Below are 18,686 nucleotides of genomic sequence, written 5' to 3' on the forward strand. Positions count from 1 at the left end.
TCATACCTTACGGCGGTAACTTGTAAACCACCCACAGACACAGCTCCTGCCCACTCGCAACTGTCCTGCGAAAAGAAAACAGAGGCAGGGGCAGGGAATCCCCGGCCCATTCAGCCCCCAAAAGCAAATATCAGCCGCCTGATCTCCCAGACAGGCAAGATTATTGTCGTGAACATGGACTTGTATATCGAGCAGGTGACTCGAGTCCAATTGATGCCCAAATCGCGTTCGCCCGTCGCTGCCCCCTGAGATTCATGCAGGTGGTGGCTGAAAGAAAGCGGGTCTGAGGCTGGGTTGCCCCTTGTGCTGGGTGCATTGCCATCCTGCAGGTTGCGAAGATCAACTCGAAAGTCGAGTTGTCGAAATGAAATGTGACTGGTCGCTCGAAGTCTACTGTATCAAGGGATCGTCTGCGTCGCGTCTGCGGCGACGCCGGCGGGGCGGGCAACGCTGCAGAGGAGAGATCTATCTACTGGTGGTCACTGGTCATTGGCAAGTTGATGGGGATTCCGTTGGGTGCTGTCACTGTCAGCCTGCCATCGTTGCCGGCGAATACTGTAGATAAAGCAGTACTGAACATTACTGTCATGCAAGAGAGGATGTCTGCGTGTTGAGATATACTTAGAGGTTGGTTAGTTACACTATCACATAAGCTGATATAATCAAAGGTCATCCAAGTATTCAATACCAACTACCAGCCTCGAACAAAAATGGTGAGAATTTTGATTGCACTGACATCTAGACTGCAGTTTTGTCTCAGAATTAAAAAAAAACAAATGCATGTTATCTGCCTGATTACACTTGATGACGGCCCTATTTTGATTAAACCCCACTGCGAATTTGATTAGTGGGGTCTTGAAGTAGTAGTATGTACCTATCTATGTGTCGCAGATTGCATGGACAGTAGGTAGATAGATGGACATTCTATTCAGTCCATACTCAACGGATACACTACAAATATTCAGGTACCATGAGTAGCTCGAGTTCGAAGTAATAGTAGGAGTAAAACACCAGGTAGGTGGCTGAACATATCTTCACTCAGTTATCCAGTCCGCATGTAGTATATACACTGTGTGCGAGTGAGACAACTTCGGGCCACCCTAGGTATGTCAGACAACAAAGGTGAAGACGGAGATCTGCGGGACGAAGAATTCGATCAACATAGACTAGCTCGATCATCTGATACCTAGTCGATCTCAAATCAGAGCAACTGGTAGTCTGAGCTTCAGCATCGTGGGTAAGATGGTATCAGCGGTGCCTCGGCGTGAAGCGTGGGGTTGTCGACTAAGGTACCATTGCTGGATTCTCGTGGTTTCTCTGCGTGGGGTTATGCCAGTGGTACGGATAGAAAGCAGTATGCAGGAACAGAAATAGAAAGCTAGAGCTTCATTCAATCATTGGTTCACTGTCAGAGTCGAGAGAGGATGGTCTCCTCGTCCGCGGCAAAACAATTCCATCAGAGTGGAGCATCTTCTCTGCATAGCGTACTCCGTAGGTAAGAGTAGTATCAGGCACCGGTTGCCACGTGGGGAATTGTTTCAATCGAAAAGACAAAAGCTCGATCATATTGGTCTGTTCATGACATGGACTACAGAGTACATACCTAATTACCTATGGTTTCGAACTGATGGAGTCGAGTCGTACCAATTTGCCATCCATGGACACCGATGTGGAGCCCGCGTGATTTAAATGTCGGGCTGAGGTGGATCATGTAGTCTCCAAGTCGTGTGCTTACTTACTTGTTCCAGATGAATTTTGAATCGATTCTGCTGGATTGAGTCTGAAGAGAGTCGGGAGATGCATCTGATTTCTCCAAGTCACCTACTACGTAGATGTACTAGATGAAGCCTATAGCAGATACCTGGACGGCGCTGGTATTTTGGAACCATGGAGTGGTACCTAGACGAGCATAAGATCCGAAGATGATTCCCATCAGTTTAGATAGTTCAATCAACAGTACAAGAGTTGAGAAACACAGATCTTCATTTAATTGCACATTCAAGGTCCACTCACCTGAACTGCAACCATTTATGTGATCTAGGTAATCAGCAGAGACTGGCCTCAGGGCCATACTTTCAGCTTCAGGTGATGCCTGTACAAAGTAGGACTGCGGAATAAATGTGCCATAGTCTGAATAAGTGTTATTCAGTTCATGTCCTTTTGCTTAAATGTGAGACATGAAGCATCGTTGAACACTCTATACTGATGACGTCTATTAAACTGATCCTTATCTTATCCACAAGCGCCATGCGATAACAACGCAGGAACAGCTTCCTGGAGCTAAAGAGCTTCCGGCCCAACAAAGAATGATCCATCAACTACATATTCTCATCGTCCTGAGCTATCAATCAATAAGAAGAACCAAGTACTTCGTGCCAAGCAAGGATTGAGTAAGAGGCCCAAACAAGTTAACCACAAAAAGCGATTGTGAAGTGAGAACAAGGAACTCAAAAACAGCCATCATTCTGCGACATGACGTTGTCGACTTCCCTAGCAACCACTAGGCTTGAAGGCTAGTACGGGAACTCCAAAGGAATTAGTCTAGTCTAATCATGACAGGGAATCTGGCCGGTCGCAGGACTCAAACCCTGGTATCATCCTGGTCAATATCAAAGAGTGTTAAGTCTTTCTCAACTCTCGGGAAAATCTCGTGAAAACCCACGGAGTAGATAGTCTGCGTGGGAAAGCATAAGATGGGAAATCATGGAATCCTACCGGGAGCATTCGGCTGAATTCCATTTTGCCGATAGCCAGCAAAGCACTCATGGAATCACTTTGTTGACTCGAGATGAAGATGGGCGGTCGAGAAGAGGATATTGGATACGAGGCAAGCAATTTCGCAAATTAACCATATAGTAGTAACTTAGCAATTATTATTACTTGCACCTGCACTTCACATGCAAATGCAATATTATTAACAATCCCATTCCCATCATTAAAGGAAATAACAGCCGCATGCCGGGGATTGGGCTGGAGGTCCTGGAAGCTTAGTATGCTCAAGGCCAATCCTCTCCTAAACAGTCAGTTCCGTCGTGGATAAATCCATCTTTGTTTGAAACTACTAGTATCTGAGCAGCGAGACCTCCTTCTTTTCGAGGAAAAAGAGTGACAACTGTGGTCTCACCCGTCACCACTTTTGATCCCCAGATTGGGGTTTGGATTGGATGCCGGGCGCCGAGATGACAATCATGACACTGCGTTGTGATTATTTACCTATTAACTTTTGTCTTTTCATCATCATCCCATCCGACGGATCAGACATGTCGTTTACTCGTTTACTCTGACCAGCTTAGCTCCAAATGCTCTGATTGACCGACTCTACTGAGTTTCCCGCGACCGAGCTGGAACAAATCGGAGGCAAAGGATTGGCATAGATATCCTGCCGTTTGTCTCACGGCTATCGACAACGTGCCCATGTGGTGCGGGTGATTCTGGCGACTCATCAGTAGGATCGATGGTTTCTGAATGAAACAAGGGAACTGTACTCCGTAGTTCGTATTCAAAAGACTTGACCGTCTTTCTCACAGAGTCGGGAATGTAGCCTATTCTGTGATAGAGACGGGAAAACAACACAAGCAAATGATCCCTTTAATACAAAGAGGATAATACGGAGTATACTGGAGTGAGCTATTATTCCGGAGGAAGAATATGATCCGAACCTTGTCCCCGGAAGCGATAGACTATGGAAGTATGGAGTATGTAGACTAGGAAAAAGATCATGACGAGTAATGGCTCAAGGAGGCTGAGACGGAGTCGACTAGAGTCGACACGGTGTGTTTCGAAATCTAGAAGAAACAACCGTTAGGCTAGAGTAGGAGGACTAACCTAACTACTGCATGAGTAAATATTATTTTGACCGAGATCTTAACGACGACGACTACCCGATGATCCCTCACCAGTCATCACATGTGAGACGGTGGATAGGAGGTTCAAATTGTAAGTTTGCTAGTTGCAAGTTGTGACTTGTGGCTGGCGGCGATGAACCGTTTGCACTTCGCAGTAGCGAGCTAGCTTCTCTATGCTCATTCAAACTCTTGGACTCCGTATGTACTGACTCTTTGCATTATTTTTTCATCCGATTACTCGGTGACTTAAGTGGCATATTCCTGTGAGGTGATCCCAGAGTACTAGCCTTTTAAGCGTCGAAACAGGACGATCAAACTTTCGAAGGAGTCGAGTTTGTGATGACATCCCATGGGCCGTGGAAGTTGTGGAACTGGAAGTTCTCAGGTGGCTTTTCGTCCAGACCCCGTTTTCGTAAGCATCGACCTGTTGCTTCCGGGAGACTGGGATGTTGCCGATGGGCCGTAGGACCGGCAATTCTCATTGCATTTTGAAGGATCAGGCAGAATGACTGGATGATTCATGTGAAATAGGAACATGCATTGCTTTTTCTTACCTGTGCTATGATGAAGTAAGTACCTTATGCTTTGATGCATGAAATCTATCTATCTATCAAATCCTTAGTATGCAGCCTGCAGAAGCATTCAAGTCACTCAGGTGACTCAAAATGATCCCAAGTTCAGAGGTAAGCTGCTGCTGCTGAAGATATTTCTTACCATCGTTCATCCTACCTTTCCTGAACTAGACTAGAGGACATCCAATTAATGCTGCCCAATTATAATCATAGCCAGACATCTCCATCGAGCGACCAGAAAATAGCGCAGGGAAAAGACGGATCTGGATTCTGGGCCGGATTGACTTCTTCCATTTTTCGTTCTACAATCCTTCGATTGCCTACCGTCGAATTGGGTACGGAGCATTTGAAGCCCTTGGCCCCATGGGACTTCCGACCAGTGTTCACTTCCATATTCCAATGTCTGCTTACAACATAGATACATATGCTGGAGAACTAGTCCATGATAAGCACAAGAAATAAAATAACCATAATCATATAATAAAATAATAACCCTTGATTGACAGAGGTCGAGTGCTTACCACAGAAAGAAAGTGTAGACAGTTCTATGTGCACAGTACCTTATGCCCCTCCGTTACTTTCCCTGTACTCTTACTAGTGGTTACTAGCCTGACAATACCTGATCCTCCCTCTTTGCCCATGAAAATCAACTGGTCATTGGGCCTCTTGCTCTGTTCGGCAATCCTCCACCGGCTCAATGACGATACCATACCATCTGATACTATTCTATACCATACCCAAGAATCCTAAGGTAGCTAAGTCTCCTTCCCGTCTCCCTTTCCCTTCCGATATGGCTGGAAACAGCAAAAGGAACGGATCAAGTAAAAGTCTAGAAAGACGCTACTTTGTAGGTTATTGTGGGCTTGGAGTAGACAAGGAGAAGACTATGCTACTTTGGTAGAGAGAAAATCATCTAAAAAAAAAAAAGATTAATAAGTCTCTGAATTTTAGTAGAAGAAGTGGGTTGATCCATCAATCGAACTAGGTACTACTACTTAGCTTTAGCATCGCAGTTATCCATTTATTCTGCTTCTCCAAGAAAATATTGTTATTTTTTTTTATAATTATTTGATTATTTATTATTATTATTATTATCATCATCTGTGTCTCTATTCCTTCTAAATACTTCCTACTGCCGTTCTCAGTCGATACTATTCATCTATCTATCATCTATCTACTACCTCTTCCCACTTAATCTGTCTGGCCTGCAAGCTGGCCTTCGCAGCCTCAGTTACTGCGGCTTCTTCTAATTCCAATCCATTCACATTTCACAGTCATTCCTGGTTTGACTGGTCTCAATGTTCTAGTCCAGTCCATTCTTCCCCCTCTGCATAGTAGTAGCGCATACTCTTCCTCCCCCTCCGCACCCTCTATTGTTATCGTTCGCCCTGCGTCATTGCCACAGGAACATCTCAATTCTCGACATCACCACCTCCCTCCACCTTGAGAAGCATGTATAGCAACAATGGACTAAAATGGTTGCTTAATACTGCTAGACGTTAATCTTCTTTGGAGATGGACTTCATTGTGAGTAATCTTTTCCCCGCCTCATTTTGCCGTTTGTTGCTGCCGTTTTGGCGCATGCATGTGTGTCTTCTATACCGACCAACGCCTCCCTTTCACATGTGGCTGCGTCAACATTGCGCGCATCCCATTATATCATTATGCTGGCAATGGATACGCCTCACTTCTCACTCCAAATCGCCCTTCTGTACGCTTGCTACATGTTTGCGACTTTTTGCATATCTGTCCTGGGTTCTCGGTGCTCATGGAAGCTTTGAATCTGTCTCAAATGTGTTCCTTTCACAAGGACTCGGTGCTGACAATGTCACTCTACCAGCTCTCTTTAACGCATTTCTGCGAAGTGCATGGTCCCACTTCGATCATCTGTTCGCAGGTTCTACCCTTTTCATGCTCTCAGTGCTATCCTGATACTTCCGAATTCTCTCCCGACGATACCCCCGCGACTTCTCACGATACCCAGTCCTCTCATGGCATGCGCAACCACGTCGGCGACGCCAGGGATGCTAAGTCAACGAAGCGTCCAGATGCATCCAGCGCAACGGCCGACAAATCTCCCAAAATCGAAGATTCACCTTATTTCCTTAAGAATCAACCAAACTCGACCGAGCCTTCCAAATTGAATCGCCTGGGAGGAGCTGACGGTGACACTTGCGCCAGCTGTAGCTTGACTTTACCTGACGATGTGAGTAAGCAGCTCCCCCCGGGCGCTCCAGGAACCGCCACTCGCGACGGCAAGGGAAGGAACGGCAGCCCAGTTTTGCGATCCAGAGAAGTCGTCTACTCTTGCGGCACGAGCCATTCCGACGGTGACGACAGTGCGCACGATCTACACGGTCATGCCTCCCTTCCCGATTCCCTCCACTCGTCCTCGGTCGCCTCCGATGCGTCGTGTCACACTCACATCCTCACATATCTATCACTCCGTGGGCCTCCAAACCCATCAGACTACGCTCTTCTCCGCCGCTCCTCCATTCGTACCCTCAGCTGCGAGCTTCTCCCTCGCGGCCTTTCCTCGGGACCTTTGTGTTTCGGTGATGCGACTGCGGGCTATACGATCGCATACATCTTCCGCCTGCCCGATCCCATGGCTCGCGGCAAAAGGCGTAGCTATGCGCTTGTCGCGTTGGCCGGCAAAGATGCAGGCAGGGCCTTCCGCGCGTGTCCGGTGATATGGCGTGCTTTTGGGAGAATCGCAACTGGCATCGTCAATTCGGCCGAGAAATACCAGGAGGAGACAAAGCGTCTCGAGGAACAAAATGGTGGACCGAGCCGGGCCAACAATCGCCAGTATACCCCCGTCTCATCCTTCCTCACCGGCCGCACAATCGACCCAGATGGCCAGCCCCGCCGACTTGGGCAGATTCGGGCGCGGAACCTCTCCGAAATCGTGGGTAATCAGTACATCTTCGCAGAAATACACGCGCACTTCGTTGCTCTTTTGCAACAGCTCGGCTCAATGTTTGGGGCTGTACCAATCTCGGAAGAACGATTCATTTGCAGCACACTAGGCGACGACGGCGATGTTAAATCGCGACGCGGCACATTGGTTGATGACGGGAAGGACTCGGCAGCCAAAAGCCAGTCACAGAGCGACTTTGGAATATCTGGTCTGGATTTGTCTTCAGGCCCTAAGCCCATTCCTATCGCGCCTCGTCGAACTGTCATTGCTTAATCGCCGGAAGCTGTAGCTTCAATTTGAGTACCTACATAGCAATATCCTCACCTCTTTCCTCCATCGCCTGGCTCTCGAGAACGACCGCTGTGACAGACAGTCACAGTCCTTTTGCCCCTTTACCGCGGTCGATGACCACTTGATACGACTCTCCTACCTTGCATACGGCCGGCTTTTGCTTCATCTGATTTTCTCCGAATGGATTGCAACATAGACTATGGCGTCCTAATACATGGAAACGGAGTTCATGGTACAATTACGGGTTTCGGTTTTCTCTCTGTTTACTTCCTCGTTTACTTTCGTGTCTTCTTCTTCTTTCTTCCTTCTCTTCTTCCTCGCATCCCTCATCCACACTTGTCTCCCTGAATGTGTGGACAGGTCACCCTGGGCGGATACGTGATTCTTCTTTACCTTGATTCCCATTCGCTGTCTTCTTACTTACATCACTTTTACTTCTGCTTTAATGTTAATTACGAAGGAAGGGGGGGATTGCCGGCGCTTGGTTCCTCATGACGTGAATGTGAATGTCGTTACGAAAGACGACGAAACGAAGCGCTTGCGATGCGAGAGAACATGTCTGCAATGCATGTCATGCCACACGCCTCTCATGTATTCTATGTCAGCTGTCTCCCTTGCCTACCTTCTCTCTTCGGGGTTTGAGTAGATCAATACATGTGATCGTTGTGGATGTCTTGCTTGGCCTGTGCGTAAGGTAGTGTTGGTAGATGCCGCGTCGAATCCCGGACAGCGTAGGTTACTGTAGCGAGATCAGAGATGGGACGATGTCCTCTGCGATCATATTGCCTTGGAAGTTCTGATTTCAGACCTTGGTCTACCTACACCGCAGAGGTTGTTGAACAGATGTATCTTCTGGCAGAACATATGATGACCACTTAGATCCGTGTATGTGTGAGAACTGATCTCGACGGGAAAGAGAAAAATATGTACCACAAATGCACAAATGCACAAATAGCAAGGCCAAACCCCTTCAACTAGTTCAGAGAATTCAACAACCAAGAACACCATAATGAAGCTTGATACCAATAACATAGTCCCGCAAAGGCACCGTCAGCCCGCAATAATAAGAAAACCAGGAACATATCCACATCCATTTCCGGCCGTAAGAGACATGAACAATAAACACATGAAAATCCCAATCCTTATCGCCCTGTGATGTAGTCTTTGTTTTCGATCGTCACACTCTTCGTCATATGATTGACCTTGTAGACACCGACAAGTCGTGAGGCAAGCTCGAACTACTTGTTGTTAGCCTTCCGTGTATGGAATAACCTGGGATATGGACCGCCGTTTACCATGTTGTTTCTCAGCGAGATGACAATGAATTGCGCGTTCTTGGTCCTCTCCTTGATGTAAGAGGCTACAATGGAGACCTGTAATACGCCAGTTAGTTTAAACCCGTCCACTCAGAGGCTAAGAATGTACTCACGTTTCTAAAGTCCAAAGCAGCATCAATCTCGTCCATCACATACAGAGGAGTGGGCTTGTAATGGTGCAACGCAAAGACGAGCGCCAAACTAGAGAGCGTCTTCTCACCACCGGACAAGTTACCAATATTCTTCCAGCTCTTCTTCGGAGGCATGACTGAGAACAAGATACCCTCCGAGAATGGATCCAGCGAGTCGACCAGTTCCAGCTCAGCGTTACCTCCCATGGTTATCATCTGGTACATCTCCTTCAGACGCAAGGAGATAATGCCGAATCCCTCCATGAACCCATTCAGACGAGCGGATCGGAGACCGTCTAGTCGAGCCTTGGCGCTATCACGAGATGCCAGCGCAGTGGCCAAATCAGCGGCGCGAGATTCATGCTCAGCCGCTCTACGGCGATACTCCTCAATCACGGATAGGTCAACGGAGGCGTTCTGGGTCTTCTCCTCTAGGGCAGCGATGACTGCCTTCAGAGACTCCTTGTTCATTTCCGAGAGCTCATCCTTGGTATACACCTGGAGCTCCGTAGGCTGTTGCTCCTCACCTAGATCGCTCACGTTCTGCAGGGTGAGTTTCGAGAGTTTCTCGGACCAGTATCGCTGGCGCTTCTCGTTCTCCGTCAATGCCTTCTGATTCTCTTCCAGCTTGTTGCGCATCTCAATCTCGGTGGCCCGGGTTTCGTTCAATTCAGCCACTTTCTCGTCCAATTCTTGCTTGAGTGTCTTGAGTTCTCCCTTTTTCGTCTCCAAGGCCTGCGCGGAACGTGTAAGTCGGGCTGCTAACAATTGGTCACTGCTGCACTCTTACCTCTTGTGCCTCTTCCACTCCCTGCTGCCAACCTGATGCGTCGTTTGCTTGATTCTCAACGTCGGCGTTCAGCTTCTCGAGGTCTTCCGCGACCTGTTCCAGCTCTCTTTCTGCTTCTGCACGAGCTTTCTGGTGCTTCATGATCAGCTTCTCATTCTTGGACTTTCCGATTTCCGCATTAGAAATCTCTTCTGCGAGGAGACTGATCTGTTCCTTAAGTCCGTCGACCTTCGCCTTTTGACTTCTCAGCCTGACACCGCCAACTTCCATGATCTTGTTTTGGAGAACCTGGATTTCTTCCTCAATTCCGCTCTTTTGGGCCCGGAGATCTTCGATTTCTTCCTCAAGTGCGGCAATTTGGGCCTCAAGATGGGCAGCTTGGTTGGCGTCAGCCTTTGATGGCTTGTGTGCGACGCTCAATTCCTTGACTCTCCGCTGAGCATCTGCAAGGCTGCGATTTGCGCTCTCAATTTCTATCATGATCTTCTGAATCTTCGTCTCGACACGAGGGATCTCTTCAGACTTTTCCCTGATGGCGGCCTCCACGTGCTTCTGTTTATTCTGGAAGTTCTGGAACTTCCTCTCCATCTCTTCGAGATCAGATTCGAGCTTGGAAACCTGCTCCCTGCTCACCTCGGCCACCTGCTTCGAGGACATGCCACCTCGTGCCACTCGAGTGCCACCTCCGCTCATGGTTCCTGACACGTCGATCAGCTGGCCGTCGAGAGTGACTACTCTCCACCGTCTAGCGCCGTAAGCAATGCGGTTGGCCTGCTCCAGATCTTTGGCGACCAGTGTGTTCTGCATAACACTGTAGAACGCAGGCGCGAATTTTGGATCCTTGGGCTTCACCAGGTCAAATAATCTTGGTACACTCTCAGGAGTAAAAATTGGAGACATGTCGCGTCGGGGAAGACGATCGAGCAGAATGAAATTGGCACGGCCGAGGTTGTTTTTGCGAAGATAATCTATACATTGCTGACCGACCTCGACTGTGTCAACCACCATATTGTCCAATGCGGGACAGGCAGTCGATATAGCAACATCGTATTTCTCGTCTATGGTTCCAAGATTCCCAAGGCGGCCATGGAAACCATCAATACGACCTGACTCCTTGAGACGCATAAGACCAGCCAGAACACTGCCCCGGTTCTGGGTGCTTGCGAGGCTAGCTCTGGCCTCCTCGGCCTTCTGTCGGGCGCTGGAAACATGCGCACGAACCTCAGTTTCTCTGCTGGTAAATTTCTTGAGATCCTGTTTCAGGTTTGCGACTTCATCTTCGAGACTAGCCTTTTGAGCCTTCCGCTCCTCAAGATTGGCTTCCTTGGTTGCCAGCGTTTCCTCGATAGATGTGACCTTGGACTGCGCTTCTTCTAGCTGTACGGCCCCCGCATTGCTTCGTTCACGGAGGATGTCGAGCTCACTCTGGGCAACAGCGACAGCGGAAAGCTTCTTGTTGATTTTCTCATCCCATGGCTCCAAGGACTTCTGCTTAGCAGCTATTTGATCAGAAAGTCCCTGAGTCTTTCCCTTCAAGCCCTCGCGAATTGTAGACAGCTCTTCCTCCTCTGCCTTCATCTCCTCTTCAAGCTCGGCAGTCTCAGCCGTCTTCTTGTTGATATCATCGGCGTGTTTCTGCACCAAGCTTTCGCACTCGGATGCGGCAAGACGAGCAGCCTGCTTGGACTTCTCCAGTTTCTTCTGCTTGCTCAACAAGAACTTCTTCTTCTCTTCGAACTTGACTGATTCTTTGTCGTACTTCGCCATCTCTTTCATCAGGCCTTGCAGGTCCTTCTCCAAATTCTCATACTCCCGCATAGCTCGCTTGTAAGCTTTCTCCAGTTCTTTGATACCAGATTCGTTACCCTCATGCTTCTCGAGCTCCATATTTAAGAGCTCTTGCATCTGCAGGATCGCTTCTTGGGTGACACGAATATTGTCAGCGCATTCATCGATGTAAATCTGGTAAAGGGCCGACTGCTTCTGGGCCAACTCATTCTCGTCCTGGATGTAGGCCAAGGCTTTGTTCTTCTTGTCTTCCAAGGCGGTTTTCTCCTTCTCGACGTGCTGAACACGATTGTCCTTTTCAACGCAGACATCGTTGAGCTGTTCCAATTCAGCTGCTGCCTCCTCAATAGGGGTCTTGTATTTGGATGTCCCGATGATATCCTCGAGATACTCGAGCAGTCCATCTTCGTGTTCATTAGCGGCCTTGGGCTTCATCTGGGCGATTGATTCGACTTCGCCCTGAAGGATGAGGAACCGCTTGTGATCAAGATCAATACCTCGCTCACGAAGCAGAGTCGTTACCGTGGTGAAGTTTGTCTCCTTGTTATTCATGTAATATTTGCTGGTATTGTTCTTGAATGCTTTGCGGGAAATCATCAGTTGGGAATCTGGGACGACTTCGTGTTCTCCACCTGGCAGATCGAGGATTTCCTGAAAGTGGACCTCGACTTCACAGAATGGTAGGTTGGGGAAGTTCGCGGAGTTGTGGATCAGAGCCGATATTTTGCCCTGTCGCATTTTGCTTGCTCGAAATCCGAATACGAACAGCAACGAATCAATGACGTTCGATTTGCCGGATCCATTGGGCCCGACAACTGAGGAGAATGAAGCATGGAAAGGACCTACAATCTGTTTCCCTGCGTAACTCTTGAAGTTTGTCAGAACCAGGTGGGTGATAATCAACCGGGGTTTTGGTCCAGATGGCTCTTCTAGCACAGGGGCTGCCAGATTGCGTGACTTCATGACAATGTCCATCGGTCTCTCCAAGATCGTCGAATTCGGGTTGATGATGGAGATCTGCGACTTTGGGTCGTCCGAGGACTTCGCGGGTGTTTGGTTCACTGCAGATTCGGTAATATCGGCGAGCGGAGGCACGCTACCTCTTTGCGATCGCGGCTCTGGTTGGGGCGACACTGAGGGCTCTGGAGTTGGCAATGAGGACATTTCCGGATGGGACGTGGAAGAAACCCGACTCTTGCGGGGATGAGCCATACTTTTTCTTTTCAGAGTTGCAGCCGCATTCTGTGAAGGGGATTCGGGTTCCTCTTCTTTGGGTACCATAGAGTCGCCTTCCTCGTTTGCATTGCTGATTTGTGAAGCATCCGCTTGCTCTGCTGTTGTCGACCGTCGGGTTTTTCGTACCTTGCGCGCGGTGCTGGGTGTTGTCGCTTCAGTCATTGTCCGTCGTCGCGACGCGCTTTTTGCCGCGCTTCTTTTAGGTGGAACAGGAGTATATTCTTCTTCCTCATCTTTGTCGTCATCGTCGTCATCGTCGCCGTCGCTGCGGTTGGACGCAGTGGGGGTTACATTGCCAGCATCTTCTGACTCGGATGTTTCCTCAATCACGTAACTCTTTCGGGGAGCAGAGCGCCGAGACGGCCTGGCTCTTGCTAGTGAAGATGACATTATGTTGTAAAAATGCAAGTGGTATCAGAAAGCCTCATGAAGGCAAACCACGGGATAATAGCTTGTGATGGAGATGTTTTCGACAAGCGATGGTGGTGGTGGAGGTGGGTTGTTTACCTTTTCACCCGAAACGGAAAGGCGTTGTTTTCTGCCATAACAACATGAAACACATCCATATCATGTGATTTACCGCCTCCACTCTCACCCTTTATTGCCTGTAATTTAGCTGTAAATACCGTTATTCTGAGCTCCAATGTTACACCTCCGCCCAAGTCGCCGATAAGAGCGGAAGACCAACAGTGAGCCAACACTGTCACTGTACTTCATCCTGGTGCGGTCAACATGGGTACTTGGGATGATTTCGACAGCATCTTCTACTTCAATAAGAATTTTACCTACGATGACAAAGTCATTGAACAGATTCTTTCCAACCGTCGCGCGCTAGAGAACCGACTGTTTGCCGACCGACTCTTGGGATTGCTCGGTGTTCAAGCTGGTAGACACTTCTCCCCACAGTTGGAGCACGAGAGAGGCATATACTGACGACGATAATCTGCTAGTAAAACAACTCTACCCTCCGAGATCGAATGCGGACCTTCGTGCGCTCATCAATCACATTGTCTCGTCCGCGCTAGACATTCATCACAAGCAAGCATTGATCTACTACATACTGAAGGACTGTCGTGCAGCGAGCGATGCCGCTTCCCAGTTTGCGCGCCGATGCCACCTGCCAGAGAAGTACAGATTGTTCATTGAGGGTCTCTGGAACCTGGATAGATTAGAATTGAGGGTATGTCCCCGCACACGTCGCACCTACCTCACCATTCTGACGAAGGGGCGCAATTATAGCGAGCGATTGAATACCTGACTGAGCCCTCAATCATTCCCACCTTCCCCGACGAGATTCTTTATGTCCTGACCCTTTCGCAACTCCCAAAGCACGATGACAATCTTGCTATGGCCTATTATCTCACCGTGACCCCGCCGTTGGCGTCCGAGAAGGTACAAAAAGCCTTTTTCGACATACTTTGCCGTTCTAGCATAACAGAAGCGTTCTATTTCACAAGGAAGCGGGACGAGTTCCTTCGCCGCGCTTATCTTGAGCAACTCATCGAATTTGTTCATAAAACCGGTCCTGGTCAAATGCGAAGCCAAAGAGCCATGGAATTGATCAGTCTTCCATTGGACAACAAGGAGGAAGAGTGGTTTGAAGAAGCGCTGCTTCGCGGACGCGCAAAGACACTGCACGGTGCGAAGGATACGGCAATGATGCGACGATTTGCAACAGGGAAATTGGATGCACTCTCTGCAGAACTAGGGTCACTAGGTGGAAAGAAGATCGATGGACTGAACTGGGATGCCCTCAGACAGAGCGTAAAAAATACTCACACATCTGCCCCCAGCGCTGGTGGTCAACCTTAATGGAACAGATCGTCATGAAAAGGACGCTCATGAAAGAAAAAACTATCATGCATGCAAAGGTTGTGGTACAGGAGTTCAGAGTGGATTCGACTTTTTTTCTTTTATCAATAATAGTACGGAGTAGATACAGTGATACCAGAATAGTAGAACCTAGGGCCAGCGATAAGCAAAGTTACGGAATTGAGACAGAATGATTCCTCAGTAGACTGGTGAGGGTGATTGTCAATGACTCCTTAAATTCATCGACTACGGTCATTGTCGAGGGAATAGGTTAAGGTCTAGCTAGTAGTGACTGAGGTGGAATTCATACTCGCTGTTTCTTCTTGGGAAAGACTTCGGGACCGGTGAAATGTATTGTCACCGGAAGTAAATGCTATCTTCCTCTTCAACATAGATCATCCGAACAGAGCTTCCATCTTCATCTTAATCCATCTCTTTCTTGTCAAAAGTCACGATACATATACCATCAAGCGTGATGAATTTGGACTGAGTGATTTGCAGGCCTGAGATTCAATCTACATCCATCAAGGGCACGGTGTCCTACTGGCGTTGCTCTTCCGCGATCACTTGGCGCAATCCGAGAAAAGAAACATCATGGTTGTCTGTACTTTCTTTCAGCAAGGCAGATGTAGATTTGGAGGTATTCAACTGATTTTTACTTTTATTGGAGAAAGCCTTGCTGATCATTGTCACAGAGCGATGCAAATTTGAACATCCCGGCCAGCAAACAGTAGGGTCTGGCAATCGATTTGGAGCCCTCGCTGGCGGAGGAGGTTTCGGAGGTATGCATATTTTTTGATTCCGTTCTGCGCAATGGACAAGCAAGCTGTTGCCATCATGTTTCTGTAATCGGCACGAGCTCTACTGTCATTCTATGGCCTATATCCATCCGATTCTGTTACTATTACTCTCTTCGTCTCTCGATCGAAGTCTATGCTTGCCCATGTTCCTTGTCTTCTTTGTCTACCATTCCATCTACTCGTTTTCTTGGGCTCTGTTCTATGTGCTACTTCCTCTCGCAATGTTCTCGCGTTGTGCTAATGGTAAGCAAAGGTCGTTCTGCGCCTCAAGCCCAGCAACCCATCAAGTAAGTATAAACTCTGCGATCAGCCACGTCAGATCTATCTAATAGTACTCCAGCTATGGTATTACTGCAGACGATATCAAAGTCGACTTGACGGCTGGTAAAGGGCTGCCAGAATGGATATTCTCTGCCTATGGACCCGGCCGAAATGCCCCGAGGCAGCTGTTCGGTGGCCCTCAGCGGGAGCAGAGCTTTGAAGAATTACGATTGCGTCATTACGAAGCTGCTGCATCAGGAAAAGTCGAGGTCGCTGTCCAAGAAGCTCAAGCTTTGTATGCAGAGTCGGTAAAGCAGATGGAGGTTGCTTTGAATGATCTTGATGGCGCTGTTAAATACATCCTCGACGGAATCAACGAACACCCGAATCGGATCGACATTACGGAGGGCAAGACAGGCCCTGCTGCTGGTCAGGGCCCTTCCCCGTTTGGTCAACCGGCTGCCGCGACACAAACATCTGCCTTTGGCCAACCTTCGGCATTAGGTGGCGGCGGTGCCACGGCCTTTGGCAAGCCGGCTGGATTCGCGCAACCATCGGCCTTTGGACAACCCTCTACTCTAGGGCAGACGTCTGGCTTTGGACAACCCAGTGCTTTGGGTCAAGGTTCCGGGTTTGGAAAGCCCTCAGCGCTGAGTGGGCAAGCTGCATTCGGCAAACCTGCATTCGGTCAGCCAAGCTTTGGCCAGCCGGCATTTGGCCAGCCGTCAGCGCCAGGAACAGGGACAGGGACAGGAGCATTCGGTCAGCCAAGTACCACATCTCCGTTTGGTCAGATATCGAGTCAAAATCAGGGCCTGGGCGGCGGGTTCGCTCAGGCTGCTGGAGTAGCGACAACCTCCCCATTTGCACAAGCTGCTGCTGGCCAACAGCCTGCGGCACCAACTGGATTCGGTCAACCTTCGACAACGACACAAACGTCAGCAACGCCCTTTGGGCAGCCCGTACAGGCGCCATCGCCATTCGGTCAGCCTCAAGTGCCGTCAGCTCCTTTTGGCCAACCCGCTGCAGCCCCAAGCCCCCTCGGAGCTGCGGCTCAACAGGCAGCTCCGTCACCTTTTGGTCAACCTGGCGGAGGTTTTGGTCAAGCAGCTCAAGCGGCCCCTGCCGCCGCAACCCCTGCTCCTACAGCGATCGCAGGCACCGGCCCTCCCCCGGCGATCAAGATTGATGATCCAAAAGAGTTGAACCCGATTCCACCTCTAACTGGGCAGACGGTCAAGGACCCCATGACGCAGAGACTATCAATGTGGAAGGGTCAACCGGTGAAGTATATTGACAACATCCCTTGCTATCTTCATCCTCAAGACCGTCAAACCTATGTTCGCATCTTTTTCCCCGATGGACCGCCCGATCAAGCGAGCCTGAGAGATGCGCACGGCAAACCGGAAGAATACACGCCAGAAGTCACCGAGCGTTATGAGTTTTTCCTGAAGAATGGCTACTTCAAAGACGGCGTTATACCCAGCGTGCCTCCAAAATCGGAGTGGGTAAGCTTCGATTTTTGAGCACATGTATTAATGGACCTTTTTATTGTGGAGCGAAGCACATATATGTGCCGTTCATGTACTATATGTTTACCTTAACGATCACACTACACGTTCTTTTGCTATGGGTTTGATGCTCTGAGTTGAACGGCGCTGCTGGTTCATTCGGCTCGGACGCGAAGACTACAGTTTTACTACGTTTGGATGAACTATGAGGATAGTATAATCAATGAAACGGAGAAAACATCTTCGTTTTGCCATTTTTTCCATTTTTGATTCCAGGTTTTAACGGGTATCAACGTTGCCTCGGTAGAAGCCTTCGGGCATGAAGGAAACAATCCGCTCCACGGCCCAACGAGCACAGCGCTAGTGCCATCCCAGTTAAGAGTTGACACCAAACCCTCCCTGATCCCAACTAGGTTGAAATCATCTAGGCGGCAATGGTAACCTCAACCTCAACACCAGCCTCGATGTTGATGATGATCTGCTTGACAGTCTCAGTGGGGGCGAGGAGGCTATTGCACTCGTTAGCGGTCTCATGATCGATCATATGAAAGATGAGCGGGAGGGGGCTTACTCGATGAGACGCTTGTGGATGCGCATCTCGTACTTGTCCCAGGTCTTGGAACCCTCACCGCAAGGGGTCTTACGGGTGGAGATGTGGAGGGTCTTGGTGGGCAGACGGACAGGGCCCTTGACCTGGAGGGACTTGGAGCGGGCACGGTCGATCAGCTCAGAGCACACCTTCTCGAGGGAGGCGACCTTGCGAGAGGTGAGGGTGATACGGATCTTGTGGACCTTCTATAATGGCGGGAAAAGAATCGGTCAGTTATGCGCAATTGTCGCTCGTAGCAAATCGTCTTCATTGAGACATGAATTCAGATATCAAGCAGATTGCAACGTACAGGGCCCTCGCCGAACTCCTTCTCAGGCTTCTGGAAAGACATCTTGCTGATTGTGCGGTGGGTTGACCGGGATTGACTGAGATGGCTGTCGAACACAATTCAATTAGCTCTTGTTCAATGAAAGTCAGACAGAAACGGCAGAAAAATCATACCTATATGAGACTAATTGCCAATCAAGACCTGAACTTCGAGGTTCGGTAAGGTGATGATGGCCGTTGAAGAGCTATCGTGAAATTCGACAGACCTATGAATCCATTTTTTTGATCGTGTCTTTAGCGTCTCTTGTGCGGGCGGATTGTCTTGGCACTCGGCTATCTTGAGCTAGTCCCAGTTGGGAAAGCGACTCAGTATCCGATCCGTCATCATCATCGGAAACCGTATTAGGCCAAGGGGGATTACTTCGACAGGTTATGCGATGAGTCGATGACCGTTGATGATTGTAATGATTAGTTTTGTTATCTTCTTCTTAGTCTGAGCTGTTTCTTCTCTTGTCGCTTATCTTGTCGCACAT

At 48.9% G+C, this 18,686-nt stretch overlaps 5 protein-coding genes across 5 annotated transcripts; 3 read left to right on the forward strand and 2 right to left on the reverse strand.

The window, feature by feature from the left end:
• Positions 1 to 6,185: 6,185 nt before the first annotated feature.
• CDV56_108456 (folliculin domain-containing protein) lies at positions 6,186 to 7,613 on the forward strand (the record flags this gene model as incomplete). Its single annotated transcript, XM_026762075.1, has 1 exon — positions 6,186 to 7,613. The coding sequence occupies one exon, from the start codon at positions 6,186 to 6,188 to the stop codon at positions 7,611 to 7,613; it is 1,428 nt and encodes a 475-aa protein (XP_026618977.1).
• Positions 7,614 to 8,773: 1,160 nt separating this feature from the next.
• On the reverse strand, positions 8,774 to 13,282 carry smc4 (condensin subunit SMC4; the record flags this gene model as incomplete). The annotated part of the gene is made up of 4 exons (XM_026762135.1): positions 8,774 to 8,869; positions 8,927 to 9,004; positions 9,061 to 9,813; positions 9,869 to 13,282. The coding sequence occupies 4 exons, from the start codon at positions 13,280 to 13,282 to the stop codon at positions 8,774 to 8,776; spliced, it is 4,341 nt and encodes a 1,446-aa protein (XP_026618978.1).
• Positions 13,283 to 13,624: 342 nt separating this feature from the next.
• On the forward strand, positions 13,625 to 14,704 carry CDV56_108638 (ELYS family protein; the record flags this gene model as incomplete). The annotated part of the gene is made up of 3 exons (XM_026762257.1): positions 13,625 to 13,778; positions 13,843 to 14,072; positions 14,132 to 14,704. 3 exons carry the CDS (start codon positions 13,625 to 13,627, stop codon positions 14,702 to 14,704), a joined length of 957 nt encoding a protein of 318 aa, XP_026618979.1.
• A 1,040-nt stretch (positions 14,705 to 15,744) lies between these two features.
• Positions 15,745 to 17,291, forward strand: CDV56_108676 (FG-nucleoporin nup42; the record flags this gene model as incomplete). Its single annotated transcript, XM_026762295.1, has 2 exons — positions 15,745 to 15,791; positions 15,845 to 17,291. 2 exons carry the CDS (start codon positions 15,745 to 15,747, stop codon positions 17,289 to 17,291), a joined length of 1,494 nt encoding a protein of 497 aa, XP_026618980.1.
• Positions 17,292 to 17,700: 409 nt separating this feature from the next.
• On the reverse strand, positions 17,701 to 18,217 carry S10a (40S ribosomal protein uS10; the record flags this gene model as incomplete). The annotated part of the gene is made up of 3 exons (XM_026762348.1): positions 17,701 to 17,785; positions 17,848 to 18,071; positions 18,176 to 18,217. 3 exons carry the CDS (start codon positions 18,215 to 18,217, stop codon positions 17,701 to 17,703), a joined length of 351 nt encoding a protein of 116 aa, XP_026618981.1.
• Between the last annotated feature and the right edge of the window lie 469 nt (positions 18,218 to 18,686).

This window comes from Aspergillus thermomutatus, assembly GCF_002237265.1.
Source record: "Aspergillus thermomutatus strain HMR AF 39 chromosome Unknown NODE_2_2, whole genome shotgun sequence".
Classification (NCBI taxonomy): domain Eukaryota; kingdom Fungi; phylum Ascomycota; class Eurotiomycetes; order Eurotiales; family Aspergillaceae; genus Aspergillus; species Aspergillus thermomutatus.